At 43.4% G+C, this 19617-nt stretch overlaps 1 protein-coding gene across 1 annotated transcript in view; it reads right to left on the reverse strand.

Moving 5' to 3' along the window:
* Positions 1-13226: 13226 nt before the first annotated feature.
* Positions 13227-19617, reverse strand: part of LOC142783966 (uncharacterized) — a 309142-nt gene continuing 302751 nt past the window's right edge. The window contains exon 5 of the mRNA XM_075882589.1: positions 13227-13459. Within this exon, the coding sequence (XP_075738704.1) occupies positions 13373-13459 (87 nt within the window). The 3' untranslated portion in view covers positions 13227-13372. The remainder of the gene's footprint in view (positions 13460-19617) is intronic.

A 19617-nucleotide genomic window follows, 5' to 3' on the forward strand; every position in this document is an offset into this window, starting at 1 on the left:
AGACAACTCACTCTAACTCAGATGAGGCTAAGGTGAATTCGAGTGGGTTGAAGAAAATTTTCGCGAGTGCGAGTTAGAGTGAGCCCTTAGCGCAAAATATATTTATAAGTCAGTTTGAGAGGGCTGCACAAGTTTTGCTGACCTACGCTCTTTACATCTGTATAATTTAGTCTCGAATTTGCATTTGCTTTTGAATGGTACACCTAAACCCTACCAGAAGAAGACTTGAAATACATGCTGCTAATGCTCATAAACAAAAGCTTTTCTTTCCGATTTTTAAAGACAAACAACGCAACAGATTTTTTATTGCTGTAGCCACAAATATTTGCGGTGAAATATTTCTGTGCGTCATTGAATTGTACATATACTGCTCCTTGTGTACTTGACAATTTTACCCATACTTGCTATTGTCGAAGGTGTCATTAAAATGTGTTTAACTCGTTCTATTTGAGTTCTCAAATCTTTTGGTCAACATCGTTCGAACGGCTTTGTCAGCTTCTGAATGCACAAGCACGCGCGTCTATTGAGGTGCACTTGGTTACCTTGTGCAGGTGGGTGTGAACATTTTAACGAGTTTTGCTGCAATACAGACAATATTGTGATCAGCGAGCATGTCAAGCGAAGCAGAACAGGAACTTTAATGCCCAGAAGCACGTAGTAACTGTACAGGAACATGAAAAGCGAGATTAGATTACAGTCTTAATAAGGGCCTGTGGACCGCAAATGCATCGTCCGTTGTCATAAAAAGCAACACCGCATACCTGTCACTAACCTGCAAGGCATTCATTGAACGAATTCTTGAGCAAAGTCGTTATCTTTTATGATGGCTTTTCAGCATATTTTTGACGGACGCTGCAAATTCGGAGTACGTATACGCGTGCTCGTTCCGTGGTTTCTAGTTCAAACACCTGGTTACAACCACCACCGGAAGGCGTAGCTAACAATGCGGCACAAAGAAAGGATGGTGTCGAACACCTGCAGTACGCCATGGTTAGGTGCGAGGTCCATAAAAGCGCGCACACCGCCACTGGACCGCCTGAACGGTGCCGCACTGCACTACATCAACAATAACAAAACGCCGCCATTGTGCCCAGTCAATATGGCCGCTATGACTTAACTTCCGCCACTTTTTTCGCGCCCCGCGCCGGCTGGGCGTGAAAAACCTACCTTTTCTTCCTCCGTGGCGAGATGGTAGGTGCCTGCGATGTGTGTTGGTGGTGAAAACTGCGACAAAATCACGGCCATGGCCTAAGCCGCTCCCGAGGAGTACCGGAGACCCTGTGTCGTTGCTGGTTCATGTGATTGCTGGATGCCCAATTGAACCTGTTGATTGGAGCTAGCACGGCCGTCCACCGCGCCACAGCTTCATCTGAGTGTGTGCGCCATGAAGTTTCTCAAGATGAAGTGCGGATTATTGTTCTTTCGAGATTGAAATACCAAGCGCGGTGTTGTCAAAGGTGAAAGTGTCCTTGCTGCCGAGTTTCGCTTGTCGCGAAGGGCGAAGTTGACGATGAAGTAAATGCTCTTTCATAGATCACGTGTGACTGACCGAACGCACATGCATGAAACCCCAATGCGTCTGCGAAGTGTTCTTACGTATAATGCAAACAACTTTATTGTAGCGTTCTTACGAAGCCTGTGATCTCCGAAGGCCAAAGTTACTGCATTGCCGGCTGTTTTGTTGAGTGCGAACAAGTGTGGCCGTTCTCATCCATTGCTACGTAAATGCTCCCGTGCTGTCACAGGCTGTGCGGTTATTCAGCAAGGTAGACAAGCTGCTATATAGTTAGATGGGCTAACGCCGTCAGCACTTCCTCTTGGGTATCGTTTGCCAATTGCTGATTGCCTAGACCATTGCGATGGCACGTCAGTGTTTTGAAGCGGCCTGCCGGGTACCTCGTCAGGTGATGGTACACTGCGCGACATAAAGTTTCATGAGACTACGTTGCAGTGTGCCTCTCTGTCATCAAAACTCTAACAAACCGTGGAAATCAACATTCCCGACACGTGTGCCGGAGAAACCAATGCAGCCAGCTGCATTTAGGTTTTTCGTGTCCTTTTGCGTCTCGCCTACTAAGAGCAATTATTCGCCCAACATTTTATCAAATAAATATAGCCAATTCTGCGAGACTCACCAAACATCCAATATTGAAGGGCCTGTGGATAGAACCGCCACCACCACCAGCAGTCAGGCTGACGGGAGGCCGATCAGGAGGCACAAATGTTCAAACAATGCATGCACGAACAAAAAAAAGAAGTAACAAAGACCGCAATAGAACTCGAACCACCGACCTCACTGGTTATTATTCTGCCGCTCTAACCTACTACGCCACAGCTGCGTTTTTATGACTGTGTACATACCACATTCACAAATAAATGTACATCAAACAAAGGACGAACATAAAACTAAGAAAACAGGTAAAAAGCGTCAAACTTAGCAGGCTTTTCAAAATTTCTTTATCTGTAGAAGGCTTTCTACTTGATGAAGCCATTCGGGCACCTCTTGTTGAAGCTTTTTTGATTTCACGTGTGAACAGACAGATTGAAAGAAGTGTTGCCAAACCGGACGTGCATTAACATCAGCATGGAGCACTGCCATTCTAGATTGCCTTATACCGTACAGACCCAGTAACATGACTAAGTCGAAAGGTATTCCTTGTTCATTTGATACTGGTAGAAATATGATGTCTTAAGCATCAAGAGGCACATCCTTTTTCAAAGACATTTGGAGAATATCCCAGAAAAAGACTGCATCCATGCAGTTTTGTACAAGCACAGAAATGAAGAAATGCATTTGTATCTAATGGCTGCATCTAATGGTTGAGGCTTGGCATAGCGACATGTGTTAGTGCATGTGTGAACCAACTATCGAATAACTCAACGAAGAAATCAAATGCTGACCAGTTATCTCTCACATAGACCAACAGGCATGACGTCTTGATCTCCACTTGCCTTGTTTAATTTTTAGCTTAATGTAAACTTTTCTAGTTGGTGTTCGCGGCGTCTCGACTGCTCTCTCGAGTCCATGTTTGCATGCCCCTCTTTTTTAGCATGAATACCAACCCAATAAGCAGCTCACCTCTCCTATTTGAAATGTGTAAACAATCTAGAATTACCACTTTGTTCACTTGATGTAACAATAATTATTGGGTTCTGAATGTGAATAATTATTCAAGGTAACTTTGGGCTCTAGCATTTTCGCCTTCTTCAAAAGTGCATCTGCTGCCCTAAAGATCGAATCCACTTCGTATTGGGGTTGTTCACATGGCAGCATAGCTGTAAGCAACGTAAGATGCATTTTAGGACTATGATAAAAGGTCTAAGTAAAAGCAAGACATGCAACTAGCAAGGAGCCACATGTTATCCGGCCTAGAATCTACTTCTGGTAACCTAGAATGCTGTGGCGCAGGCCATGCACCTCGGCAACTGTTGAGCTTTTCTTTCTGAACCAAAGCTTAGCAGAGTCTATACCAATATCTACAGACTGCTCTGAAAACAGCAGTTAAGTTGCAAAAAAGTAAAAGCCAAAAGACCGAAGAAAGCTCCTGGACTAATAAAATAGTAAACATTTAATGATGCAAGTACACCCATAACACCGTTTTAGATGCACTGGTTGAATAGGTATTAGGTAAACAAAGCAGCAAAAAACGAACTGCCAGCTATGTAGCTGCAAAAGGGGAGAAAGTAGGTGGCTCTAGTGCCAGGAAAAATCCATGAAAGTACTATCGACAGAAAATGCTTGGTATATGTTGAATCCACAACTAATGCCAATTTCCACTACGTCGGTACTTAACGCTTGTAATTAGACTTGTGGCTGCACAGGTTGGAATGTGAAGTGCAGTATGAAATATTCCTTTTCAAATTACATTCTCAGACAAAGTCATAATTTATCTTCATCGAGCATTTCGTGTCCCGCAAACTTTTGCTATTGATGGTACATAGAGATCATACAGAATGTTTCATATAATGAACACATAAATATTGACAAAAGCTGCAGAATATTTCACAGATGAGCATTGCAAAATATAAATAAACAAAGCCATGCAGTGCATAAATTCACTATTAATAATTGAAATGTAAAAAGCTACTAAACAAACCCACCGTCTGAAATTTCTGATGACTGCAAAACTGTAAAATGTGAGCACATTGCCAAAATTTTGTGTTCATATGATTAAATGATGAAGCCATAGCCAATAAAACACATATTGTAGCTGTTTTCAGTTTCTCACTCGGCTTCTCTATCGTTCTCATCGTGAAGAGGGGTACGCATACGTTACCATCATTACTACAGTCACATGGCAACAAAGCATGACGTCAGTGATTGTGCAATCAACAGGCAGCCATCAACTAAGCAAGAACTCGTTGATGTGCCGCTGTGCTAAACCGGCATAGTAAGGAAGTACTGTGCAAGGCATAGGTGGGATAAACAAATATGCAGCACGCCTCACAATGACACAATCTATATGGCGTAATTTTAGGGCCAAAACACCATTTCATAATGCAGAGAGAACCAATCGACAGCTAGCGCAAAATCACATCACTTCGCTGGCGAAGAGTATACACTGGTCAGGCAATGAAGGGGTCACCATCATTGTTTTTCGAAATGAAACTTTTGTGATACTCACACAATGCGATTGCTGCAGCATTATGTATGAATTAGCAAGATGGTGTGGAAGGTGATAAAAAAGAATGACAGAGCCAAAGCTGCCTAAAGGCACTTTGAGAGAATGTAAAACACACTTTGCAGCGTGTTTACTTATAAGAGTGCTACACCTATAAGCTATAAACCTGACAATTAACAAGCTCACTCTACGCAACATAGGAATGTCTCACACCTTTGCAAGAACTTTACTGTGGTGGCTGCACTCTCTGTGTAGGCCAGATGCAGTCGGCCCATAACTTTTAAGAATCTGATCCGTTCGTTGAAAAGAGCTTGTGGCTCACATCCTTGTAGCACTGCTTTTTGGAGGTCCTTCCTGCGATAACAAAAGTAGCACAACACAATTATGCTCTGTAAACACTCACATGAAATCCACATTGGTACCTTTAAAAAATTTCACCTATAGACTGAACCACAGCAGTACTCTCTTCTGTTATAATGGAGCACCTTATTGCTTTCTCTGGCCTGGTTTCTTGTTTTCACCCATGAGACAATCCAGCAGAAGTTAAGCTTTAGTTTGGGAAGAAGGAGGAGTTGAAAAGCGTAAATTCAGTATACAATGTAAAAATAATGGAAAAAATTTGCGTGATATCAGAAATTATAACTCTTGTAATGTCTCACCACCAAGAAATGAGTGAGCAAGCTGTGACGTTAAGGTCTCATAAAATAATGAAGTTACTTGAAATTGCAATATATAGGAAATTCTGCTATTGAAATATGTTGTTACTACTGGCTCTGTAGCTGCAAGTGCCTACTAAATTTACTCGAGTGCACTTAGGAAACCTGTGTAATGATATTGACAGACAATGAAAACCCAGTTCACACTTAGCTTTTCCCATCACAGCATCACGTTGCTTCACGTAAAGGTTCCTGGTATGCACGATGCAGATGCATGAACTTTGTGGCTATGTCATACCACAGTGAACATGATCGACATCTGCTCGAACTACGTGAGCAGCTGAAAATTGCTCCATTGTGCAATCAGCTGTAACAACGCAGTATTGCTAGCTACCAGTCGCTTCACAGTACACCTAAAACAAATTTTCGCACCAGCAAGGTTTCACAGTGTATACGAGCGTCTGAACACAGTATTCAATGCTACCAGCTGCATTCTCTATTTTTATATCTAGATGCACAGAACTTGTACACAGTAGCCAATAATTGCGCCAAGTAGAAGAGCCGATTTTGAATATTCTGTAAAACTGATATACAAAAATCAGGCACAACACTCAAGCCTGTTGTTTAGCATCAAAGGTGAGAGTGTGCTTGCAAACGTACACAAAAAAATTAGCAATTGACCTTAAAAATGGTAAAAACTGGGTTTATGTTTGGCGAAAAAATCGCATACAGTAAAAACAGTCCAAGGCACTAGAATGATAAGGTTGTAAATGTCGAATTGGGTCACTATTATTCACACCATTCATGCATTTACAAGAAAGATAACAATGCTTGCTGCAAGGAACAATAAAGTTTTACACTTTTCGTGAAATTACAATTGCCAGTACCCCATTCTACAGAAAGGCAACACTGCGAAACCAAGTCAGGTTTCCATACGAAATGCACTCACCAAGGTGATAAATAGGTGGAGTACTCTTCTACAGCATGATTTATTGAAACTAAAAACTAATATAAGAATAAATTCTTATTATAGCTAGCAAGAGCCTTCCTACTGCTGTTTATGGGAATAAATTTTATCTCAGCGGGAGGTCACAAGAATAAGGGCCACTTATTATTGATTGCAAAAACACAGGGACTGGTTGTGCAGCAATTTCCAGCTATGCTCACTCATGGAAGCTGTTGCACTTCTTTTTCAAATAAAGGTTGCACATAATTAACACTTTGGCATGAATAATGTTAAGTTAGTAGGTAGCCTACATCCTCATGTTACTCTGGATACCCTCACTTATTTTGCAATATTTTCTCTTCGACATAACTGGCTCAAAACACCACTCTTCTTCATTAAATGGAACTTTGTACATTACCTTTGAGTTAGCCACATATGCTGAATAAGCCCCTCTCACGGGATGCTTGGCTCACCGTGTGTTCAGCACTGCACAGTTCGTCTGGGCACTTCTGTTTGCTACCTGCAGTACGCAGCAAAGAACTTAGGCATTCAAACAAAAACAAAGCAAGTATGGCAACAGTGTTTTGTCCGTTGAAGTTAGAGAGGGGGAGGGGTAGTGCAGCATGGTTCTTCATAAGCTACACACACATGCGTTACTGTTCTAGTTTTGCGCATAAACAGTATAAAAGAGTGCAAATGGTTAGAGGAGACAAGCGGTCGCATATCTGAAATCCTCCAAAGGAGGCAGAAACACTCATCTGGAATTTCACAGTATATATTCTGTGCAATCTGTAAAAAGTACGCAAAGTGCTGAACTTCACCAACACTTGCACACTATCAAGCCAACGTGAAACGACAACGTATCGCACTCGCTTCGCTGTCCAGCTGGTGCTTCCGAAATTTCCCGAAGTTGCACAGACAGCAAAGTGGTCTGGCCAAATTTAAGTATACCCATTCAAACAAACACCGCTGGCTTCAACTCCAAGTGACAGCACCAAATGATGTCATTTAATAGTGGCATGCGACTAATATGCTAAGTACCTGAGCGTTTAAAAAAAATGCAAGTATATTTCATTTTCATGCTTGGTTTCTATTGTGAATTCTTCCGCGTGTCACCTTTTCTCTGATGCTGGGTATCGAGATAAAAGCAAATATTGTTTAAAATATAGCATTACAATAGGTTTACCAGCAACAGTCACACTACTTATATCAAGTAGTGCTAGCGATATCACTGCAAACATTGAGAGCAATGACAACGCCATATCTCAGAGACCTTCACAGTCTTTTATTGAGCTGCAGTTAAGGCGGCAGCCGCTAAATGAACTTTGAACCCCTTATTTCAGGAACCAAGGGAGCTGATTTTCTTCAAAAAACTTGTGAGTGCAAGGTGCCGACATTGACGGAAGTAGATATAGTCCCGGCAGCGTGAATTATACCGCTCGGAGTTTATGTGCCGGCACTCTTGCCGAACCGTTACAGCGAAGGCAGCTTTTTTGTCCCTTTTCGCCCTATGAGCTAGGGAAGCGCCCATGCTAACGCGCTGTGCATCCCTCGGGGTTGCTCAAATCCGGCGATCTCTTCCGTATGGTGTTTCCGTTTTGTTGTTTTTTAAATACATTTTTTCTGATAGCTGAATAGCGAGAGCCTCGATGCGCCACAGCATAGGTCACTGGCGCCCAACTGAGACGAGAAAATCACTAACACTAAGAAAATCACTAATCACTAATGAACACTGCGAAAATAGCGAGGCCCAAAGGGCAATGGGCTGGACGTAACTTAAGCTTGTACTGCTGGCACAAGACCTGCAAACAGTAAAATAAACGCTGCCGGCAGAATATGCCACGCTAATATCCATAAGTGCATTATTGCAATCAGATACAGCCCAGCTGTCACACTCCTGCTAATCAAAGTGGCATGTTTATCTTCACGGAACACGCCAAGTGAACTTCGGTCGTGTCGCCTGATAACGCAACTGCAGCGAAAAGGATGGGATGCGCAGTTTTGTCGGCAACTCACCCGGGACGCAGATGCATTTTCATAAGCTATAACGCAAAGCGTACTGTAACACGACACGTGATAGCAGCTATCAAGCCCACACCGCTAAACCTCTGATAACCAACTTCACGGTCAAGGGCACGCGACATCGTAGCACAGAATTCGCAAATACGCCGAAGCCGCGCGCGCAAAAAAAAAAAAGCCGCTTTCGAGTAAGCCTCTGTAGGACTTTGAAGCAGCGGAAACATTCAAGGCTTGAGCATTTTGTCGGCCGTCAAACAGGCTGAAGGCGGGGAAAATTCACGAGAGCCGTAAGATAGGACTTACCTGATAGCAAAATCCACAAAACGTTTTCGCTGGTCAGCTTGGCGGGAAAGCTCCGACACAATGGTGACTCGAAGCAGTGAAGTTAACGACACCTTGCGCAAAATTATGGTGGAGTATTGTCCGACTTCACGCAACCACAGATTAGCCGATCAGAATAGGACAACGAATACACGCCTTGGTGTCGCGAATCACCGTAGAACATGGTCATTTCTAACGAGTCCTCGACCGCGACGTTCCACCGTGACAAGCGTCCGTGTTGGCTGGCAAGCGCCACGAATGCGCGGCCTTGCATGCGCCACGTACATACATCATATGACCACGTCCATAGCCTCCTAGATTACCCTTGCCAGCCGGATGAGCGCGAAACGCCCGTCATCTACTGCGGCACTACCTACGTAGGAGTAAGGGTCTTTGTACTCGGCCTTTGAGATCGGCAATTTTGGCGTTTGCTAATTTCAGAAGCTATGCCTTGTATCGAAGGGGCTGCCTGCTGAATGAGCGCAAAACGCCTGTCATCTATAACGAAGGCACTTACTTAGGGTTTTATAATTATGTTTATGCCTTTTAAAAGCTTTTTTACGTTCTTTTTGTTGCAAATAGTCTCCAAAAAAGTAAAAACTTATTCGAAGACACCCCTACTTAAGTGGCGCCACCACCATAGTTCCGATGACGGCCGCTTCCCAAGTGACCACCGATAATTCGGCAGGCAAGGGAAATCTAGGAGGCTATGCCACGTCGAGAGATGTGATCGCGAGCCGGCCTGCCAACGCACGGCCACCTGGATCGGCACGCGCGGTGGTGTTCTGGTGTCCCGAAGGGGCCCAAGCTATGAGAAGTGGCTTGTTGAAACAATATTAGGGAGTTTTAGTGCTGGGTACCCAAGCGGCTTGCGTACCCAGGGCGTTGGGGCGGTGGTATTGCGCATGCGCGAAACCCCAAACAGATGCGTCGCAAGATCGCTGGGGCGATGGGGCCATGCGTCCGCGCGGCCATAAACAACGCTGCCACCACTGGCCTCCTAGCGGAGATAAGCTGCCCCAGCGCACACGCTGACGCATCATGTTACCTTCACGGCGAGCGAAGCCAAGGCTGGCCAGAGCCACCACTTTGACTTTTAAGTTTTAAGCGCAAATATTATAGTGGCTAGCCACTATACAAATAGCATGGCACAAAGGCGCGAAATCTCGGACAGCATGGATCGGCCGCCTTGTAAGGTCCACCTTCGCAAGAACTCACAGTATCCGCACTGCGGATACTCTAGCCGTCGAATTAAAATGGGCCAAAGTGCGAGCACTTATAGCGATTACACGGTTTCAGCCAGATTTCCAAAGCTAGAATGGCCTGGAACATAGAAAGTAAATGGCATATGCCAGGTCTCGACAAGCTAAATAGGTTGCGCCATCTAGCGCAGCCATAGTGAAACAGACAACCACAACTTTGTTATTGCAGAAACATTGTTCATTGTACATCTGGTACAAAAACTGCGCAGCGACAATATTACAAATGAGTAACCTTTTTATGCATTTTCACCTCAAAAACATTACGCGTAAGCTAACATGTTCATGACTGTGGTTGCACGAAGTGTCACAAGATGTCGACACTGCCGTTACAGTAACCTTGTATTTTTCACTTTTTTGCGTATACCAGATTACTGTACACAATAAAAAAGTGTCCTGATCACTATGTATGTTCAATTTAACATTTTGAATCCTAAAAATACGTAAATAATACTTACGCGACAAGACGCTATGGCGCTGCGAGTGCATTAAAAGCATGCTTTGCGGTTGCAGTATAAGCTCGTTGTATTCGCTACATACTGCAATGCCGTACAATACTCTGTGTACTTGATAATAAGACAGTTCGTAGAATTGCTGAGGCTGTCGTAGTTAACTTTCGCATAAGTACACCATGAACTTATACAAACGTGCTGTTTGACTGACGAGATGAACTCACGCATTGAGTTGTGCAGAGCACGTATGGGCCAATTTTTGCCTGCAATTCCGACCACTTTTTTATTATGAAGCGAATAAAACAAAAAATAAACTTCTTTACCGAGAACAAAAAAAGGATTGTGCACGAGCTCTGGTAATTTCAATGCACTTGGTTTTTAATTGTTGTTGTACGTGCAATCTGACAATTCTGAAATGCTTGATGACAGGACATATGAATTTTCAATTTCGAGGGATGACAATAATTCAAAAATTCCCGCAAGCTCATAAAGTGTAGAACCCACCATTACATCGATACTGGTTTCAACGACATATCAGTGATGTTAGTGAGATGGAACCACCAATGTTTATATGTTCTCTTTGGCAAAACAATCCGCTTACAACAATGCCGCTGTGCTGCGTTATCAGTTATATCAAACAATTGTGGCTGCTCTGTGTTCGTGCCAAAAAAAAAGGGAAGGGGGGGTAATGCGCGTGGCGTGTAATCTTCGAAAAGAAAGAAGAAAACGAGAAATATTTGCGTCCATCCCTCTATTATTATGAGAGACTCTGTGTTGTAGTGGTCTTTAGAAATTTCCACATCTGTCATTTAACAAGATAATGAAACAAAATTATGAAAAATAGACGAAAACACGGAAGTTCTGTTAGGAAAGCGCGAATGTTTAGCTAAAGAAAGTTCACATATTTTTGAGTAATTTGGTTACAATTTTTGGTAGATTGTCATCACGCGGCGGCAGCGCATGACCCTTGCTGTCACATTCTCCGAGGCGCACACAAGGTGCAGATGTTCAGACCATTCTTTTCCCTTTTTCCACCTCTCCTTTCATCTTCTCTTTCCTAACACAAAAGCGCTGATGCTTTAGCTCTAAGCCGGGAGCAGTACTTGCTGCCAGTGCCATTCGTAGTGGGGCCATTCCACGCCAAACCTACCAGCTATTTTGGCGACCACCTCAAATCGATTCGAATAAATATTTTGCTGATTTACTGCATTTAAAGCAGTGAACCACTTGAACATTTAGGGAAGAAAAATTGTGGTCACGTGAGTGCTTGCAGAATTCATCCAAATGTCGTATGGCTGTTCGTGAAAAATTTTATTTTTTAAAGTGTTACTCAATCTTTAATGCCAAATCTAGTTTAAATATGAACTAATGGTGGCTTTGCAAGGTGTTTTAAGCTAATCGTTATTATTGCAATGTTTTGGCCTCAAACCCCTAAAAGAATTCAGCCAAAAGGGGTTATGTTTGCAGTTTTTCTGTTGTATTACTGCTCTTTTAATGAATATCTGAGAAATTAATGAATACTCCATAAAAGGTATGTTTTGCAAAAAATTACCTTTGCGTCCCTCAAGTCACAAAACTTTACGAGAAAAGAACACAAATTTCACAAAATCATCAACTTTATCCACATTGGACCCATTTGCACCACGTGGTGGTCTAATTAAAGATAACATTTATATCCAACTGGAAAGTAAGTAAGCAGTTCTTTTGATATCCCAAGTTTTATCATTACAATTTTCGTTTCATGGAAGAAAATAATTTTTGAAGTTTCCAATTGGCGGCTATCTTCCCATTTTGTTATATGCCAGGTTCCCTCTTGTTCCCCGTGGCCCCGGCATTCCTCAAGACAGACAGGGCGTTTCCTCTCTGCCCGAGTATAAATTGACGACATGCCTCGCATGCAGGTGATGCACCCTTCGTGTGACTGAGATGGGTCGGCTTGCTTCCCCTTTGCTTCAGCCGCGTTTGTAGTGCTCGCTCGCGTTCATTTACCCACGGCTAGAACACACGATTTCCGGGGGGCTGTTGTCGATTTGGACGTTATATGGTGTGTTATGGCGATGCCGATAACGCAAACATGTCAAGAGTATTGATATCAGAGTAAAAAGAATAAATAGGAACTATGAAAAAACAAATGTTAGTTACACGCACCCAGGCACTCTATCAACACATCGTGCCCCCAAAAAGTGGCCTAGTAGTGGAATGGCGGCTAGAAAGTAACTAGTCAGAGCCGCCAACTTCTTGACTTTTCCATAAGGTCCGCTGAAGAAGGATATTGTCTCCGTACCTACAATAACAGCATTATGTCCGTTGGCATCCACGGGGATTTTATTCTTCTGTCAAAGAACTAAGATGTACCTTTGAGCTTTACGTGGATTTTTGCGTGCCTCCGACGGACAGTTTTTACAGTGTAAGTGGTACAGCTAACGTACGTATCTGCGCACGCGCACTTCCATCCCGCTATCATGGTACACCCGATATCCCGGTAAGCCCGTTATACTATATCTGTCTATTATCTTGATGTGGATTTTACACTAGTCGTTTTTGGACATCCACCAGTTCTCACAGTAATGAAGCGTGGAAACACGGGCAAGTTGGTAGGACATCATTGAATATACGAACAGCGCAAATTTAAAGTAGTTACAATGTAACTACGAAAGTGAAGAAATAAAGATAGAAAAATGCGCTGATTTTCAACAATGATTTATTAGCGGTGTGCTATATATGTACACCACTCCGCGTTTAAATTATAGTTGAAAGTAAGTGCTTTTTTATCTTTGTTTCGTTGCTTCGGTAGTTACACTGTACATTTAGGTTGTGCTGTTCGTATATTCTGTTCTCGTGGTAAGTTTTTCATTGTTCTATTTATTGTGCAAGCGAGAAAGGAGCAACTAAATGCTTATGTTTAGAACTGCAGACTCCTTCTGAGTGATGCAAGTTTTATCACACACACATTCAAAGTGCGAACTGCTGCCGAGGCCACACTTTTATTACAAGTTCATGGGGCTTTAAGAAAAAGTTTTTCTTTCAAAAACATAGCAAAGAAACAGAACCAGAACATCAGATTTTTGGTGTGCATTGCTGTAAAAGTTCGAATTTTCTAGAACACTGTTGACCGCAACCATTTGATGGTGACCAATGCCACTGTAAGGTCGTCAGTGTAGACATCATTGGCCAGCATGCAAGCCTGAAAGAAAAATCAAATACGCCAATACAGATCAATTCACAGATATGCCCGGTGGTGTAGCCAACCAGGTAAGAAAAAAAAAACATTGCATTCATAATAGCAGACATTTTGTACGGATTCTACATGCTGCGTATCGGATGCTGCTGGTTCTCACTTGGCCATTATGGTTATATAAAGTAAAATCGAGGAAATTCGTGAATTTTCTTGCTGGTGGACTTTATTATATTAAGAGCAATGCGATCATAAGACATTTAATGATAGTCAAACCCTGCAATCAGTGTTATTTCTGAGGTCGCCTGTGTTATGAATCAGCTTTATTATAGGAGAATTTCAAAAATGAATGCCTGGAAAGAGCGATTTTTTATAGGTTACTTGAGTTCGTCCCAGGTTAATAATTTTCTTAACTATAACCGAGTACTGGTTCAATCTATGGCATCTTTTACAACAGGTTTACGGAAAAGATATTAAGAAAGTATGCTGCACACAGGTTCTAATACCTTGGTTTACATTTATTGCAATATTTGCAGTGTCACAAGGCTGCAAATGTCATTATAACTGCTCCCATATGTCTACGTAAACTGTTGATCAATCAAAGAATTATTTGTAATTCAACGCTCCCGCGTGTGTTAGTTTTTTCATCACCACGTTTTTTGTTGTTTTGTTCGCGTTAGTACAAATAACCATGTTGCCCAGTGACACCACCTTATGACACCTTGCTCGGTGTCATAAGGCTATTTCGTACGGTAACCTTGTTTAATATGAACAGCATAAAGAAGTTTTGAATGTTCGAAACTCAGTGTATGTAGTGTATGCCATCTGCCGCTTTAGACGTTGGTGACGTCTTCCGTACTAAATCAAATATGTCATTCAGAAGCTGCGCTTTTGGCGTTTCTTCATCATCTACATGGTAAATGATCAAACTCAACAGTAATCGTGTTTAAATTGAACTGTTTACGTGTATATTGCAGCTGCACCAGACGTACCCGCCAGCATTGTGTGATACTGCCACGCGCGCTTTTCTTGCTATTTCTATGTAACCAGTCCGTAGCACATATGACCACTGCGTTGCGCAAGCCGCGCCTGAATGTACGGGAAGCTTCAAGATCATTATAACATTTTCTGATAGGCTTCAGCGTGTAAACGTGAACAGTTTAGTTAATTGTAAACTTAAGGGGCCAACAGGGAAATACACACGTGTTCGATGCTACAGGCGCCAGCGCGCCGTACACACCGCATATGACTCGGCAGCCGATGACTGTTCTCGCCGCTAGCGGCGTGTAAGTACGTGCACTTTTTTTTTGCGGGCACAAGTTTCATAAAAGTTTCACAAAATAAAACTTTATGTTTCTCCCAGTGTTGCTCGAGCAGTACTTTGGCTTGGACTAGTCCATGCATAAAATTTGAAACATGGCTGATCCCCCTATACAGAAATCGGAATAACACAAAAGTGAAACGTGTTTTCACAGAAGTTGTTCAGCGTTTATCGTGCATTCATTCAGCGCAGTAAACAGCACGATTCACCAACAGCAATAAGTTTCAAAGTCATGTTTAAAATGGCAAGCAGCTCAAAACTTCCAACGCACACCTCAAGCAGAAAGCACGCAGAAAATTACCATACTCAGGATGAGCGTGGATTAGCAACTGTCACAACGTATCACTTAGAGCCCGCTGTTCAAACAGAAACATGCACACAACCAGCGCACGAGTATACAAACGACAAGCACGACCAACTGTCTCAATTTTTCCTGCGTCGTGTGTCAGCAGTGCGCTCCAAACCGGCCCTGGCACCAAGCGAAGTGACCTTCGTCCTCTCCCAAGTAGCGCATGTGCAGGAGGAGAAATCATTTCAAATATATGTAACAAAATCATGTGACAGGGAACCCTAGTCCGGGTGTTCTATGATGATCTCGGCGACAACCTGGGCCCGGCGACAACCTGGGCAAGCCTCGTGAGGCCAGTTGCAAAGGGCCCACAGCTTTTTGGTGCGAAAGGGGTGCAGGATGGCGGGATTGGGAGGAAATAATTCGCTGGTGCAACTCTACCGTGACATGAAATACTGCTGTGTAGCAACCAGAGCCTGGAAAAGAGTCTGCATAGCGTTCAGGGTAAAATTGATGCGTGGAGAGGAGGCTAGAAAACGTATGCGTCTGGAGTTGGTGGAGTGCCTCCGCTTCTTATCGCCAGAATGACGGAGAGAGTGGGTGCCTGGTGCGCCTAACTCTGCTGTAATATGCTAATATGTCCTGGTACATGAGTGGAGGGTCCACTTGATCTAAACTTTCGGCCTCGCCATGCCGGGTGGCTCGGTGGGTAAGTTCTCGAGTGACTGCGTGAGCGTTATGAATACCTGGCAGAGAGGCGTGACTAGGAGTCCGGAGGAAGTGGATACGTTTTGGGTTGGATGTGTCGATGTTTGTTGCCTTGAGTAGGATGTGATGAGCCGTCTTGGAAAAGCGACTCCCCATTAAAAAGGCTCGGCATGCACGTTGTCAATTCGTTAAATGTAACCTCACCCTGAATGTCAAGAGCATGTCGGACGGCAAGCGTAATGCTAAGGAATTTGGCGTCTGCAGGAATAGAGCTTGACAAAAAAGCAGCTATACGTAATATTTCGTTGCCATCCAAAACTACCGCGGAATACCCTATGCGGCACTGTGCAGAATCAGCGTATAATGTATTAGTTTCGGGGATGTCACTCAACATGCGCATCAGGTACCCAAACTGGGCACGCCAGCGTCCCACGTCATGCTCAGGGCTCATGTTCCAGGGGAGCGCATGCACCTTCAAGGTTCAACATACCCAAGGTGAAACACAGATAGCGGCATCTTTGACGTTATTGTGCAAGACCAGGTATCCCAGTCACGAGAGAAGGTGTCACCTAGTGGGTTTGAACAGTGGGTTTGAGCAAAAGCCGTTGCTTTTGGCTGGTTTACTGAGCTTCCAATAGTACACTGTTTATGTTACGGGCCCCTAGGGCTATTAGACGTGTCGTGCCAGTGTATTGTGGGAGGCCGTGGGTGAACTTGGTCGCCTTTTGCAGCATTACGTCAAACCACGTCTGCTACGACTGGGTATGTGTGTGAAAAAGGAGATGGTACGTGATACGACTGATACAACTGAAAGAAACATTGTTGTTCAGTTCAAAATCCGGTAGAAACAGGACGGTGTCGTTAAAAAGCTCGTAAAAGTCGCAATAAGAATCGTAGCGTGGGAATCACGAGCGAAGCACAAATTTTTGCAAATAAGAGCATTGTCCGACACTGAAGCGGCTGCTTGCACAGGCACTTTTGAAAAAAAAGGGAGGGGGGGGGGGCATCCCTGGCAGTATGTCTGGACAAGGAATGGGAGAATTCTCGCACGCAAAACACAGTCCAGTCCAGTAGTTGGTGTTGAAGCTGATTCTTATCTAGGCAAGATATCTTAGGGTGCTTGTGGTAAACCCTTTGTATTTTCTTGTGCACGCTATGCTGTATCGAGAATTTTGTTTTCCATCTGCACTTAAACATCCGGCGCAGTCACAGAGCATGTCCACTGCTATTGACCTCAATGTGCGTTTTGCCGCTTTTAAGACAGACAAGTTACGCACATTTTTAACGAATTCTACTACCTGCATGATGTCGTCATGCTCACTGAAAGATGTTACCAGGAAAGAAGTGAAATGTGGAATTTGAATAACTACAGTCACGATTTCAATAATCGAAATACCCTTCGAGGTGGAAGAGTAGCAATGCACCTAAAGAAAAGTATGCTGTGTGACATAATTCCGGAGTTTGCACGTATTACACCCGATTACGAAGTGATTTGCATGAACAATAAAAACAACCTGAATGTGGTGTTTTACCGCCCACTGTCTGGTGAAATCAGCGCATTTTTAGAATTTCTGGAACAAATAATAAATCGTTCAACGCTTAATCGGTAAGACATTCTACCAGGTGGGGATTTTAACATAAACACCATGAACGATGACTTGACATCCTGGCGATTCGTCAACAAACTGTCCGCTTGAGGCTATAATAATGTCTTTACTACACCGACACGAGTGACCACTTGACATTCAATGCTAGATTTGTTCATTGTCAGCATAGATACTAATGTACGCACAGCTGTCACAATATGCGCCGCAGTGAGTGACCACTGTCCTTTCTCTGTTGCATTTTCCAGGACTACTGCACAGAAACTAACTTGTCATGACCATACTAGGTGCAGATGTATGTCCAACAAAATATGGATTCATTCCGTAAGCTCATTCTGGGGGAACATTGGTCTTCTGTTTACGCTCAGACAGACCCAAACGAAAGCTGTCGTTAATTTTGGTCTGTGTTCAGTAGTCTTTACACTACACGTTTTGCTTACATTGGTACGAACCGCAACAGGTAAATAAGAATACCGTGGGTAGGGGGAGAACACATCGAAATAATCAAGAAAAAAGTGGACTGCTCAAGAAAAATTTGCATACAAAATATACTGCAGACTTTGCAGTCTTTAAAGCTTATAGAAATAAACTGCTGCTATAAAAAAAGGAAATGGCAACTTACTACCACAACATGTTTGCTGAGATCTATCTCCGACACCCCAATCATGTTTGGAAAACAATCAATCAGGCCTCCAATCGCAATGCTGCTCCGAATAGTTAACGGATATAATCGTCAACGGGTACAGTCTATCCGGTGAACATTTAGCCGAGCATTTGAGTAAGAACTTCGCTAATATGGTACGACAACTGGGAAGCACTCTTCATACTCAGCTTTCTTTCCACAATGCTGAAACAATGTTTCTAGCACCCGCAGGTAAAGCAGAAATAGTGCACACATTCTTATTTTTTTAAATGGCAAAGCTGTCGATATCGACAGACTTCAGATTGGACCGATTAAATATGTGATTAACCTTCTTGTTCCTTGTCTAGCTTTCGTGTGTAATCTAGCTCTTCAGTCCGGCTGCTTCCCAAATCTCATTAAAAAGTGAAAAGTCTCAATCATAAACAAAAATGGAGATGCTAATGATGCTAATAATTGCCGACCCATTTCGATAATACTGGTATTTTCTAAGGGACTAGAGCAAAGAATGCTCTACTGCTTGAGTAGTTTTCTTCAGCATGGTGTTCAACGCATGGTGTTCAATCAGCATGGTGTTCAACGTGGCAGATCTGCACAGACTGCACTGTTAACCCAAAAAGAATTGATAATTAAACACCGAAAAAATGCTTACACTGGGGGTTTTCGTTGATTTCAGGAAGCCCTTCGATACCCTAAATTATCACATTTTACTCGGGAGATTGTACAGAGGGTACGTGGTGTAGTTAATTCCTTATTTCGTTCATATATGTGTGAGAGAAAGCAGTGTGTTTCGCTCGCCAACTGTTTCCCTTTCTACAAAACCATCTCTTGCGGCGTGACTCAATGAAGCATCTTAGGGCCGATGCTCTTCAATATCTACATAAATGAGATGGACACAGTGGGATTTCAAGTTACGCACGCTAAATGATACTTACGCCAATTGGATGGTTTGCGGCACACGCTCCTGGGGGACCCAAGAGCGTGCGACCCGGGGAAGAAAGAAGTGTGCTCTCGGGACTGCTAGAAAATTTTGTTTTGGCTGCTTTATTATTCTCGGGCACAAGTTTGCCCTATCCACCTTGGTTAATTAAAATATTCTTTTAACTGTGCTTTACAAATTTGGTGGCGGTGCTGGGTATGATGCCAAGCCCCTCTCGAGTGACGGAACACAGTCTGGAACCCCTGCGACTTGGATCCAATGAGCCGACGCCTGTTCATCAGCGCTGCAGTTGACGCCTATGAGGTGAGGGTCCCGAATTTTCACCATTGTCGACTTCCCTTCGAACTTCAGCGTCTCTGAACGGGTACGCAACCGACATGACCGCTCAAGTCACACCAGCTCACATTGTATTGAACCAGCCAATGCTACCAAAGCCTTTCCATGGTGACAGCTACGAGGACGCTGAGTACTGGCTTGAACACTTTGAATGCGTCGCAGGTGCTAACATATATGAGGCATATCGCAAACTTCAAAGTGTTTACTTCACGCTAGAAGATAGCGCACGAACGTGGTATGAAAACCACAAAGCTGCCTTCTGGTCGTGGGTTGACTTTTGATGGGAGCTGCTCGCTGCTTTACCGAATACAGACCGCTAAGAGAGAGCC

This window comes from Rhipicephalus microplus, unplaced genomic scaffold, assembly GCF_043290135.1.
Source record: "Rhipicephalus microplus isolate Deutch F79 unplaced genomic scaffold, USDA_Rmic scaffold_13, whole genome shotgun sequence".
NCBI classification, from domain to species: domain Eukaryota; kingdom Metazoa; phylum Arthropoda; class Arachnida; order Ixodida; family Ixodidae; genus Rhipicephalus; species Rhipicephalus microplus.